General features: G+C 32.4%; 1 protein-coding gene across 1 annotated transcript; it reads left to right on the top strand.

Annotated features, from left to right (window-relative positions):
* The first annotated feature begins 4,565 nt into the window (after nt 1-4,565).
* On the top strand, nt 4,566-20,682 carry LOC128988615 (uncharacterized). The gene is made up of 4 exons (XM_054410066.1): nt 4,566-4,812; nt 14,140-14,248; nt 15,053-15,198; nt 18,025-20,682. The coding sequence occupies exons 1-4, from the start codon at nt 4,792-4,794 to the stop codon at nt 18,199-18,201; spliced, it is 453 nt and encodes a 150-aa protein (XP_054266041.1). The 5' UTR covers nt 4,566-4,791; the 3' UTR covers nt 18,202-20,682.
* Nucleotides 20,683-21,078: the final 396 nt, after the last annotated feature.

The raw sequence follows: 21,078 nt of genomic DNA, 5'->3' as shown, positions 1-21,078 counted from the left end.
CCCTCCCTTCCCAAAGCATTTTAGGATTGCAGATACCTTAATCTAATCGTCATAAACAGTTACCACACTCCGGACTACTCGCCTTTACTAATTCCTTCACCACTTCCTACGTCGCGGACCTCTGTTTCCCTCCCTTCCCATAGCATTTTAGGATTGGGTATACCTTAATCTAATCGTCATAAACAGTTCCCACACTCCGTCCCGCTCACCTTTACTATTTCCTTTACCACTTCCTACGTCACGGGCCTGTTTCCTTACCTTCCCTTAGCATTTTATAATTGCAGATACTTTAATCTATTTGTCATAAACAGTTCCCGCACTCAGGATAGCTTGCATTGACTACTTCCTTCACCACTTCCTATGTCGCGGACCTGTTTCCTTACCTTCCCATAGCATTCTAGGATTGCAGATACCTTACCATCCTTATGGAACAGCTGAAGCCACTTTTATTGTTAGTTCTGTCTGGTTTTCTGTAGATGTCGTGTTTTGTTTACAATTTGTTTATATTATTTTTTGGTTAGTTTCTCATTATTTGTGTCTCACTGTTTTGGTTATATAGCCAACGATAGTAATATAGTAATATAGTACGGTAAGATAGTGAACGAGTTATCGTTTATGATTAAATATCTGTATTTGGTTAAACGAGGTTTTAAATTACTGAAATAACAAGAAACAAATTGTAAACAAAGCACGACATCTACAGAAGATGGACAGAACTAACAATAAAATTGGATTCAGCTGTTCCATAAGGATGGGAAATCTACCTTAATCTAATCGTAATAATAGATCCCACACTCCGCACTGCTAAGTTAACATTTCCTACAATGTATCGAATAAGCTTCAGTATAATCATTGCTCAATAGTAACAAGTGATGTTTTTGCTTTTGAACTGTATTTTATAATTTCTACTACACTGTGGGTAGATGCCTTTATGAACACATGTGTTACAACTTACTAGTCTTTTGTTTACTTTTTCCTTGTTATTTCATTCAACCAACATGGTTACTTAGCAACCGATTAGACTAATGTTAAAAAAATGTGACTTTCAGTTTCATTTTTCCACGTAATTAGATTTTTGTTGGCAGTTATAACTGCAGTAAACTTGTTTTTAGGCTAAAAATAAACTATTTACAAAATTTGAAGAAAATCGTCGGAGCCGTTTTCGAGATCTTTGTGCAAGCAAGCATACATACATACATACAAGCAAACATTGCTCGTATTAGAGTATAGGATTAAAGAATTTAGTCAGCTGTTTCAAACTAAAAAGTTGGTTCTATGTAAAAGCATTAAAAGTTATAAGATTTACCAACAGGGTGCAAAACTTTATTTTTTTTTGCATCTATGAAAACAGCTAATTATAACTAAGCAGCAACAACAAACTGTGGTATGCCATGAGAACTGTCAAGGTAGGATTGTTTACAGTTGTGTTTATGTTTTTAATTTCATGAATAATTTTTGATATTTTATGAACTTTTAATCATTTGTAATCATTGTTCAGATGAAGTGGTGGAATATTATGGCTATGGTAGATGTGTAATACTATAGTATACTGTAAATTTAAAGAAGCAAATTTTATCAACATGTGTCCTACCCCATTGCAAGTTCCAAGTTTGAGTTCAATATAACTGCAATAAGCATTTTTTTACTTATATGCCAACCCCGTATACGAAGGACGGGTACTCTGCTAGTAATTAATATAGCAATTGAAAGTTATATAGCAAATAAGTTGTCACAAAAGTAAGTATATTTCATATTTCATCTATCGTATTACCTTTAATGCGGCCAATGACGATATATGACGATATAGCGATAGTTAGCAACCATAATCAATGGGAGTACAATAAATGTTATGGGCATAAAAGTAAAAAATTGAGTCATTAGAAACCAAAGATCCACATTAATTGTAGGTAACATTTGTTAGTTTATTTGTTGTGAAAAATTAACTACAGCTTTACTATACTTCCACAGTCTACCACTGTAGGCCTACCGTTACTGTAGTTTTGTGGAGGTTCACTTTAGTTATCATACACAAATGATTCTAAATTCTGTACAGTCTTCAGCACCTTCCAGTACTAATTCCTGTGTAACACTTACTTTTCTGTTTACTGTTTGGATCCTTCACAGTTCAAAGAGACTTATAACGAAATATCACACTCTTTACAATATCCACAAATTACTGGGCTGCGTATTCTTCATTAAATTTACCTTTACACGAACCTTCTTCTACAATACTTTCATTTTTTCATTTTATACCTACATGGCAGGACAATAAGAGCAAGTAAATTTGCATTTAGACAATTAGACTTCTAGTAAATGTTTTTAAATTGTAGAAAATAATATACCTTAAACAAAGATAAATGAATATTAAACTAAAATATAGTAACGGGGGACTGATCCTTGCTGAGTTTGGTTAATTACATTTAATTGTTAAAGAAATATACTACACAGACATGTTTTATTACAATACAAATATAATTCTATTAAATACCATAGAAATTTCATCGCAGAACTAATAACAACTTGAATAAGGTATGCAATTAAAAAAGGAATATTTAAGATCCTACTCCAGTTTTTTTTTACATTTATCATGCAAAATACAATTATTTTTATAGGTAAGGGGCATAATTTATTTCTCGGTACCACACTAGACTTTTCGTTGATTAGTTGAAGCCGGAGACTGATAAGTCCTATTGGAGCATAAATCTTTTACTGGAAAGATTATTATAATGAAATAATTAATTTCAATAATTATATAACTAATTAGACCTGTCCATATTTTGTTTCAACTTTAACAGATAGTGTTTACAATTTGTACAATCTACCATTAAATACGGGTGAAACATTTAGTTGACGCCTGTGCACTAAAACGACACCAACTGGAAACACATTTATTGAAAATAATTGTTGTGCATTTGATAACAATATATCACTATTATTTAAACAAATTAAATGCTAAATTGATTCGTTTACGATAGCATACTTTTAATAAGCGGATTTAAAACAATTGCTTTATTTACACAATATTCGTCAATTAATAATCTGAGCCCTATCTATAATTACAGTGCCTTGTGATTCAGAACGCAACCCATATACATCACAGTTACGCAAACAGTATTTGAATAGTAAAGGGAGTTAATGTACAAATGTTGGCCAGTCGAACGCACGGGACTCGAGTAGTCAATTTTTTAAACAGTTTAATTCAGAACAGCTATTTACACATATAAAGACCAAAAAACTATGTCGTTTAAGTCAATTCTCATATCTTCAACGATTAAGCGATAGTTTGCAGAACAATAAGTATTTTCAAACATGACTTAAAATTGTTACAACAAAACCTTTTACTTAGGTACACAAATTGAATCTCCAACAAAACTTGATTAGACGCAAATGTTTGATATACAGTTGAACATTTTACATTTCCTGATAAAACACATTCTTTGTAAGGAAAAAATTACATTTCAATTGAATTAGGTTACAGCAGACATTCGCTAGTTGTGGGGAAAACTAAATATAATTTAACGTTACAATTTCAATTTAATTAAATTTGAAACTACCTGTTTGTTACAACAACCGGAAACAACTTCAAATATTTAGCGTTGGTTACTAGTACACTATTACAACTTAATAGTTCAGCTCAAATAAACCACGACAAATTCATTATCTTTTCATTTTTCAAATGATTTATTCTGGATTCTCTTACGGAGTAAACAAAAATTGTCAGAAGCTATAAAAATAAGTTATTATCTGTTTAAGACGTTTGCCAGATAATTTAGTATTGTTATTGTCAAGGTTAATACTTAAACCATCTTTTAAGAATAAAAATAAAAAAATTATTTTACTATTGACTGTAAATAAATATTAAACAATACCAACACTATATATATACATGTATGTATGAATGCGTGTGTATTTAAGTGTGTGTACTTGAAAATACGAATACAAAAATATTAATTAAAATATCAATTAACAAAACAAATAACCATTAACGTTGCTGGTGACGACGTGTGTTTAAACGCCTTCAATCTGAGAGACGCAACAGTTCTAGCGTTTTGGAAATTCCGATCTGATTACTAGAGTTTTGGAAATTCCGACCCGGCATATGATCACAAGTTCCAAAGTGAAACGGACAGTCTATTTCATAAGTTTACTTTAAGAAATAAATTTGTACTTCTAGTTATGACTGTACTTTTGGATCTTACGATTTTGGAACTTCCGATCGGCAATATTTTCTTTGGATCTTTTGATTTTGGATCTTCCGACCCGCTAAATAACCTTTGGAAATTCCGATTTTGGAAGATCCGATCGGCAATATAAACGTTGGATCTTACGATTTTGGAACTTCCGATCGGCAATATATTCTTTGGATCTTCCGATTTTGGAACTTTTGAAATACTCCCGTTTTGTTGACAATGAACTCAGCTGCTTATCCCCTCCACTCCCACAGTGCACGAGCCGGCCTCCTGCCTGATCCTCTTCTTCTCCCCTTCGTAATAATTGGTCATTGGTTGAACCTGTTTAGTTTCGAAGTGGTTTCGATAGATAGTTCCAGTTCCAGTTCAGTTGTCTTGATGTGCAGTGCCTGTGCAGATAACTGACATTGGAGAATATAGGAGAGAAGAGAGAAGCAGAGGACGATTGAGTGCGTTTTGATTTGACAAGTAAAAGAGTGCCTTCAGTTCAAAACTATTTTAGACACGAATCGTTCTGTTCAACTTATTCTATTAACTTACCTAGTGTTTTATTTTAGACTGGCAGTGTTTTTTTACTGTGTTTACACTCAAGATATCAACAATGAGAATCTCATTATTTTTGGTAAGATTACTAGACTTGAAGCTGTACTTATCTGTAGAATCTTTCAATAGTCAATGGTAAAATTTATGCTTCTTACATTTTTTCTTTACCACTAACTTAATTGAAGAAACATAGCCTTACCCTTATCAGTGCTATCATCACAATTAACTTATGCCTAAGTTATTTTGAAAAGGCCCTAAGTTATACTTTTAGCGAATTTCCCATATAATAAGTAAGCTATTACCGTAGGTCTCATGGTAAGACCTAGACCCGGGACGGATTTACTTTTTCGTTTTGAGGTCCCCAGAGGACAAAAACACCATCCATTCAAATTCATAATATAGGTGTGTCCGTTAGCGCGATAACTCGAGCAAAAATGATCCAATTTTGATGAAATTTGGTACAAACGTGTAAACCTACGTTTATTCGAACGAGTTCACGAACCAGCATAATCGGACCATGGTAACAGGGTTTTATGGGGTGAAAATGGGTTTTCCCCAATTTTGACCTTAAAAACAAAAAAAATTGCAATTTCTTTCTAAACCATTTTGTAGAGCTTAAAAAAAGGAATAATTTAGTATATTGAAGCGCTGTTGTATGCCTAACAATCACGGAGTAAATTAAAAAAAGTGTAATTTAATATTCCCTTGTTATTCTTATGGAGAAAATGAAAACTGTTGTAGTTTACTTGTTTATGGATATATGTTAATAAATTTTGGCAAATTTATTTAAGTATTTCATCCTATAGGCTTACTATTGATGTATGGTCAAAAACACTTTTTACCTTCCCCGTAGCAGCAAACCTAAGCACTCGTTAAATTTTTAAATTTGGAATAAATATGTCTTATTCCTATGGAAATATTTCAGTAAAAATGTAATCAGACAAGTTGAAATTCGCTTAGTCTGCAGGTTTTCTGCGGCGGGGGTATTTACTAAGTTAACCATCAAACTGAGTCAACTTCTCAACTAGGCCTAATTAAAAAATTGGCAACAATTCCAAATTAAATTTTAAGTTAAGGTAACTTAAACCTAGTTTTCCAAGGTTTAACTTTTAAAAACACAAGCTTTTAGGCTATTTTGTAAAACTGCTTAAATGTTTTATTTTTTTTTTACAGTAAACTTATTAAATTTCCCATAACTTTAGAAATGCTTTAGAAAGCTTGGGTTTTTGTCTACATAGGTTTTATACATATACCAGGGTAAAGATTTACAACGCCCAACTCACCCTTAAGAGTGTGCTGTAATGTACCTGTCTACCGCACGCTAATCCAAGGGTTTAGGATCTCCGTCGTTGTAGGCTTAGTTCTTAACCGATTGAAAATACATTTACCATGTTAATATAGGTATACTATTCATTTCTTATTTTTGTAGGCTTGTATCCTTTTAATTTTTTGGTAGTAGTAGAATTTTTAGTGGGAAGTGACTGGTAAATACTTCTAAATAAGGTTTTTTCTAAAGCATTTTACACATACGAGTGAAAATTTAAAAACGTACGTTTTCAGGAAAAGCACTTTGCAAATTTTTTCCCCCTTTTTTCAAAACTTTTATTATTTTTTTTTATTTCATTAACATTTGAAGTTTCATAAAATGTCCATGGTAACGCAATATCTTTGGTAGTTTTCTTTTTAAAGAGCATCTTTAGTAGAAAAACACAAAATCCTGTCACGACCATAACGGACGTTTAAATGAATATTTAAAATAGTTAATATTATTTTTATAACTATGTTTTGCTATAAACTAGTTTACTTTTATGACCATTATACAATAAAAAGGTCACTGAGCTTTTGGTATATTTGGTCTTTCTAGAAAAAAATAAAACAAACTCAAAAAATAGAAAAAAGCCAATAAAATCTTTTTAAGTTTGTATTACTCCGAAAAAACTTACCTGAGACCCGAAAAATCGTTATGTTTGTATAGAGGGGTGCTTCTTTTGTGTATAAAACATTTAAATATGACGATATTTTAATTTTTGAAATTTTTATGATAGAAATCATAAACGTGATGGTCAGGGACAAGCGGTACGGTCGTGAATTGTCTGGAATAATCTAAATCTTTCCAAACAATCCTTCAATTATACTGTTAGTTATAATAAAACTATGTGTTTCAATTGAACTAAACTGTTCAATTTACAATTATACTAAAGTTATTGTCACGACCAAACACACTATAATCCATAAGGCTGGATTGGTCGTGAAAAAAACCGCGATGGTCGTGAAACTTTGGTCGTGAAATTACGTGTTATTTGGCTCTGTTCTGGCGGTAGCCCTGCACCTCATGTTCGAGGATACAAAGTGGACTTCTAGGTTAATCTAGCAATTGAAATATCTTATAAACAAAAATTAACACCATGTCTACTTCATCGAATGGCTACGTACGGTCATGGACACACCAAAATTACAAAAAACACAATCTTTCCTTTATTGATCTTGTAATTCCTCCTTTCAACTCAAAACGACCGGCACTACAATCCTGACGTACACCCCGAACTAGTCTCTAAAACCAACTGACTCCATCGACGCCAGGCTTGCCACTGTCGTGCTCCAAAGTTGAAAAATTTTCCCAAATGGTCGTGACGCCAAATCGAGGGACAGACTTATTTTGTCATGGTAGTCAGTCTGCAATGACAATAAAATTATAATATGCTCCTTTTTTGTAAGTTTAATAACCATTGATGACATAAAAATATGGCTTTATATATTTCGGCATGAATAATTAGTCTAAAAACAGCGTGAAAGTTGGAAAATGTACCCTAGGGACACATTCTGTTTCATGTTTTAAATAAAAACACAATTGAAGTTTCAATACTATTTATTATAAATTGTAATTAACATCGACAGAAATACATTTAGGCTGCAGTTAATGAGCCGACATCTTTTTTTCTGAATCGGAAATCAAATAATCAAATACACTTAAAAGAGAATACACAAAGACCAAAGAGTAATACCTCTAAACATGGACTTCACTATATACATATATCAACATCCCCTCTCTTTTACAAAATTGAAAATTTTAACTTTCCAAAATACAACTTTAACATTTTCCTTTCAAGTCTAACAAAATATACACCAAAACCTAATCATAAGACAACCGCTTTGGATTTCTTATCAATCTACCCTTTCGGCTTACACAACCATCGAAACTTTTAACAATTTGTTCTTCTGATGAAATTCTAGGAGTTAGGCCTACTGGTCTTTGAAACAACACTGGACTACTTTGCGGAGAAATAAGGCTATTACCATTAGTACCTGACAAACTGATTTGTGAATCTGACTTAGGACTTGTTTCAGGCATTATGGTTTCATTAACTGTATCATTAGACAAATCTGGCCTAATCATCTTCCTATTTCTTACAAACATTTTATCTTTCTCATCAGACAAAACATAGGATCTGGGGATTCTATTTTTTTCTACTACTTTTCCTGATGTCCAAGGTGAATCAACAGTTTTCTTAAAATACACTTTGTCTCCTACATTTAAAGAGGGTAACTCTTTGCTATTTCTATCATAGTACTTTTTAATACAATCTTTTCTCTTGTCTGACAAAATTTTGTTAGGTTTTGTTACTTTAGGCTGCAAACTACTTTTAGACAGTGGCAATAGGCCATTGAGTTTTCTACTAAACATTAACTCTGCTGGTGAAGGTTGATATTGTTTACTAGTGTTACGATAACTTAACAATGCAAGATACACATCAGACTTAGATTCTTTTGTTTTCTTCAGTAAATTTTTCGCTATTTTGACACCTGACTCAGCTTGACCATTAGATTGAGAGTGTTTTGGACTAACTATCACTAGCTTAAAATCGTACAACACAGAAAACTCGTGAAAAGCGTTAGAAGTGAATTGACTTCCTGAATCAACTACTAAAGTAACAGGAATTCCATGGCGAGCAAATATTGATTTGCATTTCTCGATTACAGTTTTTGAAGTTATGTCTGACAAAGATACTAACTCAATATATTTAGAATAATAGTCCATTAGTACAAGAAAATATTGGTTATCAAACTCAAAAATGTCACCTGACACTTTATGCCAAGGCAAATCTGGTACATCATGAAACAACAACGGTTCTTTTGCATTCATAGGCTTAAACTTAGCACAAACACTACATTTATTTACAAAACTTTCAATGTCTTTATGTAAGGTGGGCCAATACAATAAATTGCGTGCCCTAATCTCACATGTTTGTTTTCCTACATGGCCACAATGCAAACTTTCAAGCATCATTTTATGAAGTGAACTAGGTACAACAATAGATTGATTTTTGAAAACAAGATCATCTACAACATGAAGATCATGTTTAATACTCCAAAATGGTAAAACCATATTACTGACTTCAGGCTTTTGAGGCCAACCTTTAGATATATACATCTTTAAAATACCTAGACATTCATCTGAACTGGTTTTTTCTCTTAGCAGGTTTAGTTTACTTTCAGACACGGGAAGATAAGATTTTAACATATTTACCTCACAAATGATGTCCTCATCTAAAACATCAATATCTTCTTTACCTTCTACTGGAAGTGCTGCACGTGACAGTGTATCAGCTATATATATCAATTTACCTGGCTTGTATACAACAATTAAGTCATAGCGTTGAACTTTTAGCATCATTCGCTGTAATCTTAAAGGAGCAGCAGTAATGGGCTTCCTAAACAAACATTCTAAGGGTTTGTGATCAGTTTCAACAGTTACTTTCCTAGAGAAAATAAATTGGTGAAATCTAGTGCAACCAAAAACTATGGCTAGCATTTCTCGTTCTATCTGACAATAATTTGACTGAGTCTTAGTGAGCGCTCTAGACGCATACGCAATTGGATTATCACCACATAACAATACAGCACCTAAACCAGATGAGGAACAATCTACAGACAATGTTATTGGCTTACTTGGGTCATAATATGATAAAACAGGAGGAGATACTAACAAAGACTTTAAAGTCAAAAATGCATTTTGTTGTTCGGCATTCCATTGAAATAAAACATCTTTATGTGAAAGAACTCGCAAAGGAGATGTTACAGTCGAATAATTTGGAATAAACTTTGATAAGTAATTGGTAACTCCTAAAAATCTTTCCAAGTCTTTACGATCTTTAGGTATTGGCATCTCCTGTACAGCTTTAAGCTTAGAAGGATCCGGAGTTAAACCATACTCAGTAAACCGATGACCCAAAAACAAAACTTCACTCTCAGCAAATTTACATTTCCTAGAGTTAAACTTAATATTAAAATCCTTAGCTCTTTTTAATACTTCCTTTAATCTTAAATCATGAGTTTGTTTATCAGGAGCACCTATGCAAATGTCATCTATGTAGGTGACTACACCATCAATACCTTCAAATATTTGAGATACAGTAGAATGAAATATATCCGGTGCACTTGAGATACCATATGGCAAACGAAGGTATCTATATCTACCAAAAGGTGTATTAAACGTACACAACTTGCTACTAATATTATCCAACTTAAGCATCCAAAATGCACTGCTTGCATCAAGAGTTGAAAATATCTTACAATTATTAAACTTTGATGACACTTCATCTATAGTTGGCATTTGACAGTGTGTTCTTTGTATATACTTATTCAGGTTTCTTGGATCTAATACTACCTTTAGTCCAGAATTTTTTTTGTTTATCAAAACTAAACTGTGAACCCATTCTGTAGGTTCATTTTCTTTTACAATAATTCCATTAGCTTCCATTAATTCAAGTTCATTTTTCAAAGGATTTAACAAAGCGAATGGTACTCTACGACATGGTTCAATAATAGGCTTAGCATCTTCACTTAATGACAAATGAACTGTTGTAGGAATGTTACCAATACTACCATCAAAAAGTGAGCTATATTCATTCAAAATGCTACTAACAGAATGTACACTTTCATTAGGCCTATACATATTTTGACCTAGAACAATATTATTTACACTTTGGTTCTTAACATCAGACAATACCTGACCGTTGTAGGCTGCTATAAGACCTAACACGCGACAAGAATTTAAGCCTAAAATTGGCGAACATTTCACATCAACTATTACAAAAGTAATACAGAACATTTTCCTGTTGAAAGAGCAATCTAAATCTACAATACCTAGTACCGGTATTTTTTCACCAGTTAATGTACTAAGATTTATATTCGAGGTGCGTATTAATGCCTTTGATAGGCCTAGCCTATTAAACAAATCAATTGGGATGATATTTGTCTGAGCACCTGTATCTATTTTAAAAGATATTGTGTGTTCCCTAATGTTCAAATTCTCTAGCCATTCATTAGCCCTGGATTTACACATGTAATTTTTAGGAACAGAATCATTAACTGAACATATATTACTGAATAAAAAGTTTTTGTCAATCACGTAATTAGATATAGATTCAGAAGTGAGCGATACCGTATCAATTGAAAAATATTCTTGTGCACAAGTACTTTTAGAAGAACTGTCTTGCCTACCTTGCCTTATAGCTACATCACTCGAATTAGAATCTAAACTTAGGCCTACTTCACAAACCTTTTTGGCTGATTTGCATACACTGGCAAAGTGGTTGTTTTTACCGCACTTATAGCACACTAAGCCATACGCAGAGCACTTGTTAATACCGTGATTTTTCCCACAATTACGGCAGTTTGAAATAAACTTCTTAGCACTTGTACTTTTGTTAGGCCTACCTGTCCCAGTTGATTTCTGCTGTGACGGTGGATGAAATTTGTTCCGTTGGTCCTGATAAACCTGTTTCTGTCTGAACGTTTGTGGTTGTTGGTAACCCCTCTCTCGTTGCTTATGGACGTTTACTGTATGGACATTATGTTCTGCTTCAAGTTCTCTGATGTGTTGTTTAGACAGTTCAGCAGCTTTACAGATTGCTAAAGTCTTCTCCAAGTTAATCTCCGGCTCTCTCAATAATCGTTCCCTGACATTCTGGTTTTGAGAGTTAAGCCCTGATATTAAGACATCGCAAACAAGACTTTCGCGGACAGAGTCAAATTCACAAGCGAGGCTCAAGTTAACTAAGTCTGTATAGAAACTATCGATGGATTCAGATGGCAGCTGTTTCCTATTTAGAAATTTATGTCTCAGAACCGTGAGGTTTTTCTTAGGCGAGAAATGGTTTTCAAATTTACTTACCACCACGTCGTACTTTTTTGCATCTTCGGATGAGAGGTTGAACGAATTGAAAATGTCTATGCATTTGTCACCCAAATTATGTAGTAGTAGAGCAACCTTCCTAGCGTCATTTTCAGAATTTAGGTTAGAAGCCAAGAGATAAATCTCAAATTTCTGATACCAGTGCTTCCAATTTTCGGCTAAATTGCCCTCGAAATTAAAATTCTGAAGATTGCATGGAACCATTGTGAAATTTTCAGTTTTTCTAGACACAGTCCTTTGTTCAGTTTGTTGAAGCACGTTTTCATCTTCCGACTCACTCATTGTTATAACACATTTTTATGTTAATTTATTACTCACGCACTTGAATTTATTTGTATCCCACTTATAAGACACCATGTTTCATGTTTTAAATAAAAACACAATTGAAGTTTCAATACTATTTATTATAAATTGTAATTAACATCGACAGAAATACATTTAGGCTGCAGTTAATGAGCCGACATCTTTTTTTCTGAATCGGAAATCAAATAATCAAATACACTTAAAAGAGAATACACAAAGACCAAAGAGTAATACCTCTAAACATGGACTTCACTATATACATATATCAACATCATGGTCGTGAATTTCGAGACTTTAAAAATACGAAAAAAATACCTAGAACCTATTTAAAACCAAATAAATGTGTGTAACATGTTGCCCCCGTCCCAAAAAATATTAAAACACATAATAATAAACTACAAATCCAGTATCTACGAAGTAAAAGACCAGGGACATAAAAACGTACGTTTTTAAATTTTCACTCATACAAATGAATTTGTAGAAGAAAATTAAAACAACAGAATCATAAATTTGAATCTAAGGAGTAAGTTAAGGAACCTTCATCAGGTGAAAACTTTTTTAAAGTTAACTGAGTAATTTGAGAGGATTTAAAAAATAGTCTGCAAGCGCTTCTCGCAGCGCTGTTCAGTTGCGCAACATAGAGCTAATAAAGCCCGAGCTGAGGTAGAGCACACCCTTATCGCACTTCCTGAAGTGTGAAATTGTGAAAAAGTGTGAAGTTTTGGACGTTATGTTTACTGAGCGTCGGAAAAGCCATAAAACCCGTAAAAAATGACCTACCAATAATGCCTAACAATAATGTAATTTATCATATTTAATTGTTTAGTTTAATTTTGTTGTAAAAAGCTAATAATAATGAATTTTACATTTTGCCCCAGATGATACATTGGAACCCACCCCTGAGGTGAATTTATCTTTCAAAAAAATTCTTATAAAATCATCATATAGCCTAATTAAGATCAGTAGTTTCTTTAACTTAGCTGTTTGTTTAACCACAACCAATTAACTTAAGTTATTTAGTGTTGATAAAAATGTTTTTATAAACTCTTTTGCTGTAACTTATTCTTAACTACTAGTGGCTTGTATATTAATGATCCAAATTAGCAACTTATATTTTTATCTAGACTTTTAAGAGGATTTAAAATTACTAAATTATGATTTTAAATTATCCTTAAGAAGCTATTATCAGTTGACGCAGCTTTCACATCTTTTGTACCAGATTACCTAAGTAATTCAACACACTTTACATCCACCTATTGTGTCTCTATCAACGGCTTTCAACAATGTCTTTATGTGAAAGCGTAACATCAAATATTAAGTTTTGTATTAAACTTATTTGAATTAAAGTATAGCTTGCCACTTTATGTTAGTCTAGCTTTGCACTAAAATAAATTAAAGACGGTTATTGCACATTCAATTGTTCTGATTTGTCACACGTATGAAAGAGATATAATTTTATCAAACACAGTTTCTCACTCAAATGTAGGTTAAATTTAATCTTTTAATGACTTTACAAATGTGCTAAGATAGCTGGTGGTGGGCATTCTGTATTCTTTATCCTTCTATTGACTTTAACTTATGTAACAGAGGACATTGACAGAAGTCTTACAAGGTCTGTTTTACGTCATCTAACGAGGTTAACTTGGATTCTGCATGTTCAGTTGACCTACATAGGAGCTATGATGAAAAATTACTTTAAAAGTTGCATTAGTAGTCCTAGGTATTTCTAAAATATAATATAGGACTACTGTACCTATATGAAGTAAAATAGACAACAAAAAATATTTAAAGCATATTTTTTATTGTATTAGGTACTAAATAATTGTTTTCAGTTTTTTACATGTTTTCTTTGTTTCTACAAAACTGTAAAATACAAAAAGCTTGGCTGTCAATTGGTTTTTGTTTTAGAATTCCACCATGAGCAAATCTTGTGTAAGGCCCCAAAAAAACTGGGCTGAGCAAGACAAGAAAACGTGCGTGTTTTCACAAGACCAAAGGAGGGCATTTTCTCATCAAGGTAACTTCTAAAATGTTAAACTATTTTTTAGAATGTTTAAGATCAACTTATTCTAAATACATTCAAACTAGAACGCTGATGGTTGCTGGTTCGATCCCATTCGTAGGGGTTTTTTTTTTACCAAGAAGATGCAATTTACCATCGTGCTTTTAACCGAATGCTAGCTAAAAAAAGATATCATAGTTTTTACCTCATTCCCTTACAAAAGAAATATACAAATTAGCAAAAGTGTTAAAAACATAAATGATTGACTGTAAATTTCAATTGTCAATGTGAATTTAATAATTATTGTAAAAGTGATGATTCAAGGATAAACTCATAAACAATCCAGGTAAAATGAAAACATATTTTGTATCCAGTGTTTGGTGATCAAAGTACTTGAGATGTCAGGGAATTACCATCGGTGGTTCAGGTGAGGCAAAATTCCACGTTTAGAATTCTAATGTAGGCCTACAAAGCTCAGAGGTCAACATAGATTTTTAAACAGAGATTAGTCTAAGCTTCAAAATATCTTTTAATTTATTGTGTTAGTTGTCAATGTTTTTACCACTGTAATGACTGAATCCTATCTTATACCGGTATTTTGTAATTTTTTTAAATGATCTTGATATTTTTAAATTTTTTTTTTTAGGGAACGGTCTTTGTGTGTATCAGTAAATGAAAAGCCTAACTTAAATACCCTTCCTCTCAAAAAAATATTTTGTTTTCCGATGAGCGTTATTCGCTTCTTCTATGCTTTAATTTTTTACAGATTACGAACCTAAGAAGACATGAAAAAATAATTATTTGTTTTGTTATTCCCAGTGTCAAGCAGTAAACAGTCAAGCTCAGTGACACCGGTGAGTCGACTGAGACAGTTGCCAGACCTGCTCAGTGCTTGCTACGAGCTGCAGTGGCTACTCAGCTCTCGCACTTCACTCTCACAAACCCTCGATGCCGCCGTCAAACAGGTTAGTCAAATAGTTCTTTTCAATCAGACTCGCTCACATTTTATCATGTTTTTGAGTTTGGGCCAGTTCACATGTCCTGGCAGTCCTTGGCTACGTAGGTCACAAATAACAATTCCAGACTGCACATCAAAGAGGACTAAATTATGTTTCTTGCAAAATATTAAACAATCAAAATCAGGTTAGTTTACCTAGAGTCAATATCCGTGTCATCCTTAATGTCAAATATTTTTCCTACATTGTTCAGCAAATGCCAATCTGTGATGGTCAATAACAATTGTTGAGTAATAGGCCTAAGTTACCTTTACAAAACAAAAAGGTAACTTATTAAAAAATTTCTCGAAACTGGGTAACAATACTAACTTTGTTGAGTAAAGTCACAACAAAACCCCACATGCTGCAGGAATGTGTTATAAAAAATGTTCAAAATGTTTTAATCATAAGCAGCCTTTCCTGGTCAGAAGCAAAAATATCTGCATGATGGTTGCAAATGTCGCAGTCGGGAAGCAGACATCCCCGCCGTTTTTGTAGACTGGTAGCCTGCAAGAAATATCATAATTTTACAACAACAACAAACTTACAAACAACTTACGACACAAAACAAACTTTCACAATAATTACGAACAAACTTACAAGCTTTGGTTCTGTAAAAGACACAAATACAAGCATAAATATTATTACAGTATAATTAAAGTAATAAATATATTAGGCCTACAGTATAGCATGAATATTTAAGTGCCTGTCTTCAATAAAAAATCTAGTAAAACGAATGACAATTTTCCTACAAACAACTATTACCAGTTTTCTATTGAAAAAGAAAATACTTTGGAATTTATATTAAACTAGCTGTAACCCGCGGGCTTTGCCCCATTTAACTTCTTAATTTTCAAGATTATCTCGTTCGCATGGCTCAATCACGTCCTGGTTGAAGTTTGTTCGCTACGCTCACTCACCTTTAGGTTGGAGCTCGTTCGCTGCGCTCACTTGCCTTCAGGTTAGCTCGTTCGCTACGCTAACTCGCCTCCAGGTTGAAGTTCGTTCGCTACGCTCACTCACCTTTTGGTTGCAAATTAGCTGTTGTCATAAATGTAAAAGAAATAATAGTGCTGCACCCTGTTGGTAATCCTTTTAACTTTAATGCTATTGAACATCATAGAACAGAACCAACTTGTTTAATTGAAACAGCTGTTAAGATTCAATAATTCCATTTCTCATAAGGTTAACATGGGAAACTCCAGAGCCACTGGGGCGGAGCCCGAAAGGATTTTTGAAATAAGAATATGCCTATATGTTAATCGGGAATGTGAGCTATCATCATGCCAAATTTCAGCCCAATCCGACCAGTATTTTTCGAGTTTACTTTTCCCATACACACATACACACATACAGCAACCACCTCTTTTTTATAATAGTATAGATAGATTAAAAAAAATAAGATATTTTAAAACTGTTTATGAAAATAAATATTGATAATTTTGAAGCACTGATAGTCCGTTAAGCTAACTGGATATCTGGCTAATTTGCCTAATTCTTTCTAAATGGTCATTGTTTCAGCCATTACTGTTCAATCTAAAAATAGTAGGCAACATTTGAGGACCTCTTGTTCGGTTTTCAAGCCTATATTATTTACTGTTAAAAAATATGGATAGAGATAAGTTTAATTGTATAAAATAGAATGAATCATGTTGAGTTATTTGGTTAAAATTTTATCATCTTGTTACATCTATAATTAGACATTAAGAAAGTAGTCCCCAAAGATTATATTTTCTGACCCTAGGTCTACACGTTCACTATTAGACAGAATTTGAGTAAACCCAAGCACAATTAGCTGCAAGTGATATGTCAGCTATAATCAAACAATGAACAGCAGTTTCATAAATGCAAGCCTGTGAAACTATCTTGTTCTCAATTTGATTTCATAACGTTGCATAAATTTGTTCTACTACCCTTGAAAATACAGGCGATACAAATTATTACAATGGAATTAACATTAAGAAGAGAACTTGATAAAATAATAAAATGATTAATTATTTATTATCTGAAGCTTGTAATGGCTGAAATATTGATTGAAACGATTCAGGATCACGTGAAAAGTATATATGGATACATTGTAGAGATGTGTGTTTTAATGGTGAACAACAAAGTTAGTGATATAGGCCTAGACTAAAGAGCTTTTTGTGATCATACATAAAAGTTATTTAAGTTTTGGTAGGGCCAGTATTACAGTGTGGGGGAGTGTGATTGAATTAATTGACACAGGGTTTGATAGTGGGAAGTTGTTAAATGACACTTTATAAACAGATTTCGTAGTAAGTGGAACCGGTAGAAGATTTTTTCAAGTAAATTTTATACATTCCAATAATATTATAACAAGATAAGTTAGTTGCATTTTGTTAGATGCATTTATTTGATTTTACACTATTCACTTTTTAAGTTTATGGAAAAAAAATATTTTATCCATATATTTTTTATAAATAAAATATTTTATTAACATACAGTGTTTTCTTGGTTCTTCTAGTACATTAAGATAGTTTTCAAAATCCTTTATCATTTCTTATATTACTGTAGTTTACTTATTTTTCACTCACAATGTTTTCAAATTTGTCCATTTTTTTCTAATTTCTGATGGTTCAAACATACGAAGTTCCGGACAAGGTTTGTTTCCAAGGTCTCTGAGTAGGATTTTACAGTATGCATACCTTGCCCAAAAATATCCAAAAGCTGTAATGTATTCAGTTTTTTTTTACAATTTCATTGGAATACACACAATGCTAGTATTTTCTCTTTGTAAGCTCTCACAGTTGTGCGTAACTCAAATTTCTGTGGCAGATTCAATCGCTGTCAGCTGTATTGCTGTTGTATCTGACTTTGCTACTGTTGACTGCACAAGTCGCTGGTGTCGCTGTCCTCCTGTCCTACGCTGTTTCACCTCCACTGGGGTTCCAGTTCATGGTTGCGGCAGTCGTTTTCATCTCAGTCACTGCTTTCAAGATTATTAGCCTGTAAACGTAATTTTTTTACTCATCTCTCACTTAGTGTTTAGTTTACATCATGAATATATTTTGTATACACATATTAGGGTACTACAACTTAGACTATTGACGTTCCTTATATTTTCAGTATTATAAGGGGAACAATTAGTGTTAAAGTTTAAGACTCCTATTTGTTAGGCTTAAGTAACATTTTGACTGGGATACGTTTCCTCTGTAAATTTAATTATTATGTGTGAGTGTTAGATGTGTGATTGTCAATGTTTAAATGGGTGAATATTTGACATGCATTGAAGTACAGTAGAACCTCTTTAATCCGAACTAATTGGGACCAGGGGTAGTTCGGAATATTGAATAGTTCGGATTACAGAACATATTGTTGTTTTTACATAACAATAGCTAAAACATGGCTAAAATTGATCAACATTATTTTGGGAAAAGTGAAAATATGTTTTATAAAGTAAAATACAGTGTTTATTTTAATACAGTAGTAAACATGGTGAATAAACAGTACTGTAAATTAAATACAGTATACAGTTAAGAACTGCTGTCCTTTGTATAGAGTACAGCAATGAGGGGTTCGGATTAGTGGACGTTCGGATTACGGGGGTTCGGATTAAAGAGGTTCCACTGTAAAGACAAGATCTCTTCCATGCCGTAATGTATATTTGATGCTTTGATTTTTACCCTATTCTTGGGCCAGTGCATTATTTCAACAATACTGAATGTAAAGCATGATGTTGTAAATATAGTTTTTGATCATGTTTTGCTTATCTTTGCTTCGCATGGAAGTTATCAAGAACTTCACCATTAGTAAAAAGAAAAATTAATATTTTATATCAATATACATTTTTTATCGTGAAAAAATCATCTATTCCCTACAGATGTATCCCCATTTCCAATTTGTCTCTAAGCAATTTGCTTGGTATTAAATAAATGGTATAGTCTACAACATTTGGTTCTGAAGTAATTTTTAGCGTTGGTCTTTTAGTTTTAAATAATAGATTCAAAACCTCATTAAAATACTCAACTTTTAATTGTGCAATAGATTGTTAAAAGAATAAATAATTTTATATCAAGATTGTAGCCAAACACAGTTAGTAGGTAATCTTTTATATTTCTGTAAATAACATTTTGTAAAAACAGAATTTGTGCAATGCTGCTACAACAATTACATTTTTACACGTCAGGTGAGTCTTGAACAGGGTTGCCACCTTAGGTTAAAGAAAAATCGGGACATGGCCCCGATTAACATAGGCTTAAATGCCGGCATAAGGAACCTTAATCGGGACTGTCCCGGCAGAATCGGGACAGTGGCAACCCTGGTCTTGAATCTTGAATATATCATCACTCAATTGCGCTTAAACAACTTGATGATTCAGTTTATTTTTTTATATATTTAAAAAGAAAATACTCCAATAAATAGGCTACATAATAAAAAATTTGTATTTCAACAGCTCTCTGATTACAAACTGGTTTTCAGGTTGACCTATATGAAAACTAAAAACATTAAATGAAATTAAAACTTAACTACAGAAATCAGAAATGTTAATTGTGCAAAGGTATGTTTATTGCTGTTTCCATTGCAGAGCTAGTCTTCCTATCGTTTTGGCTCTTACAAGTTATCACAGAGAGTGCTATTGATTTACAGTAGGCCTAACATGTTATACTCATTACAAGAAATCTTGAAACATATAATTTTTACTACCATTAAAAATGGCTATGGTAACGTTTATAGCCCATGATAAGATTAATAATTTTACACCGCAGCTCTATTTAATATGCCTATTTATATTAAAAGAAATTGTTAAGGAAATTCACAGGTAAGTCAGCTTTACCGTCAATTTCCTAAACAATTCCTGGTAAACTTCCTAACTTTTAATCAGATATATTAAAAGGAAATGTTTACAGTATAATTTATGTTTAATTTTGAGTGCTATAAATTTGATAAATATTACAATCACAAGTAAGTAGGTGCAAATAAATCAAACTTTTATCTAGAGTAGGGAAACAAACATTATACAGCAATATATTTATAAGAATTTGAACCATATTTTCCTCTTTTTTGTTTGGATTCTATTAATTTCAATCCATTCTATATTTCTATTAGTTGTTTATTTTATTGGAATTTATATTTATTCATGTATAATATTGTTTGGTTACATCTCATTATATTATACTTTAGATTTTCTTATATGTGCTATTGATAGATCAAAACACCTACTGATCTTGAAAAAAATGTTATGATTGTGTGATCTTCCCCGATTGGACATATTTTACGTTTTTTTCTCAATGGCTGCTCCTTTGTCACTATACCTAATACTGCTAATACTTGTATGTATTCCATAGTCGTGTAATAAGGTTAAGACTGATAAATAGTGTAGAATATTGTTTTGTTTGTTAACTGGATAATCCCTGTGTTGTAATTTTATATTGTTTGTTTAATGTTCATAATTTATATGCAAGAACTTATTAATAAATATTATTTTTGTACCTATTAAAATGCTTTATTTGTTTACCCTATACATAACAATTTTACTGATCCCAAGAACATTTTTGGTGATAATTAAATTACAAAGTATTCTACTAGTCTAGTTCAAGTTTAATAACTATTGATAGCAATGCAATAATATATTTTTTTATTGGGAAAATTTTCTGCAACAAAATCAACAGATGAATTCACAAAAGCAAAAAAAATAACTGATGTCCTCCACTCCAGCAGATTTTTTTGCCACAGAGAGTAAGAGATAAATTTATAGTATTTTTTTTTTACTACATGAAAACAGGATATATTTTTTATGTTTTGTTCTTTATGTTTGAAACTTGTTCAATGGTGACTTGGTTCATGGAGTAATTGATAATATTTTTAGAATACAGCAACTCAAAATAAATT

Source organism: Macrosteles quadrilineatus, unplaced genomic scaffold (assembly GCF_028750875.1).
Source record: "Macrosteles quadrilineatus isolate MER2022 unplaced genomic scaffold, UCM_ALF_1.0 Scaffold_3__2_contigs__length_128488019, whole genome shotgun sequence".
Classification (NCBI taxonomy): Eukaryota; Metazoa; Arthropoda; class Insecta; order Hemiptera; family Cicadellidae; genus Macrosteles; species Macrosteles quadrilineatus.
This window is presented reverse-complemented; position numbering and strand designations above follow the sequence as displayed.

Coding starts and splice junctions, on each gene's coding strand:
- LOC128988615 (XM_054410066.1), top strand. CDS start 4,792: ATGAGAATCTCATTATTTTTG. Junction 4,813..14,139: donor TGAGAATCTCATTATTTTTG/GTAAGATTACTA, acceptor TTTTTGTTTTAG/AATTCCACCATGAGCAAATC. Junction 14,249..15,052: donor GAGGGCATTTTCTCATCAAG/GTAACTTCTAAA, acceptor TGTTATTCCCAG/TGTCAAGCAGTAAACAGTCA.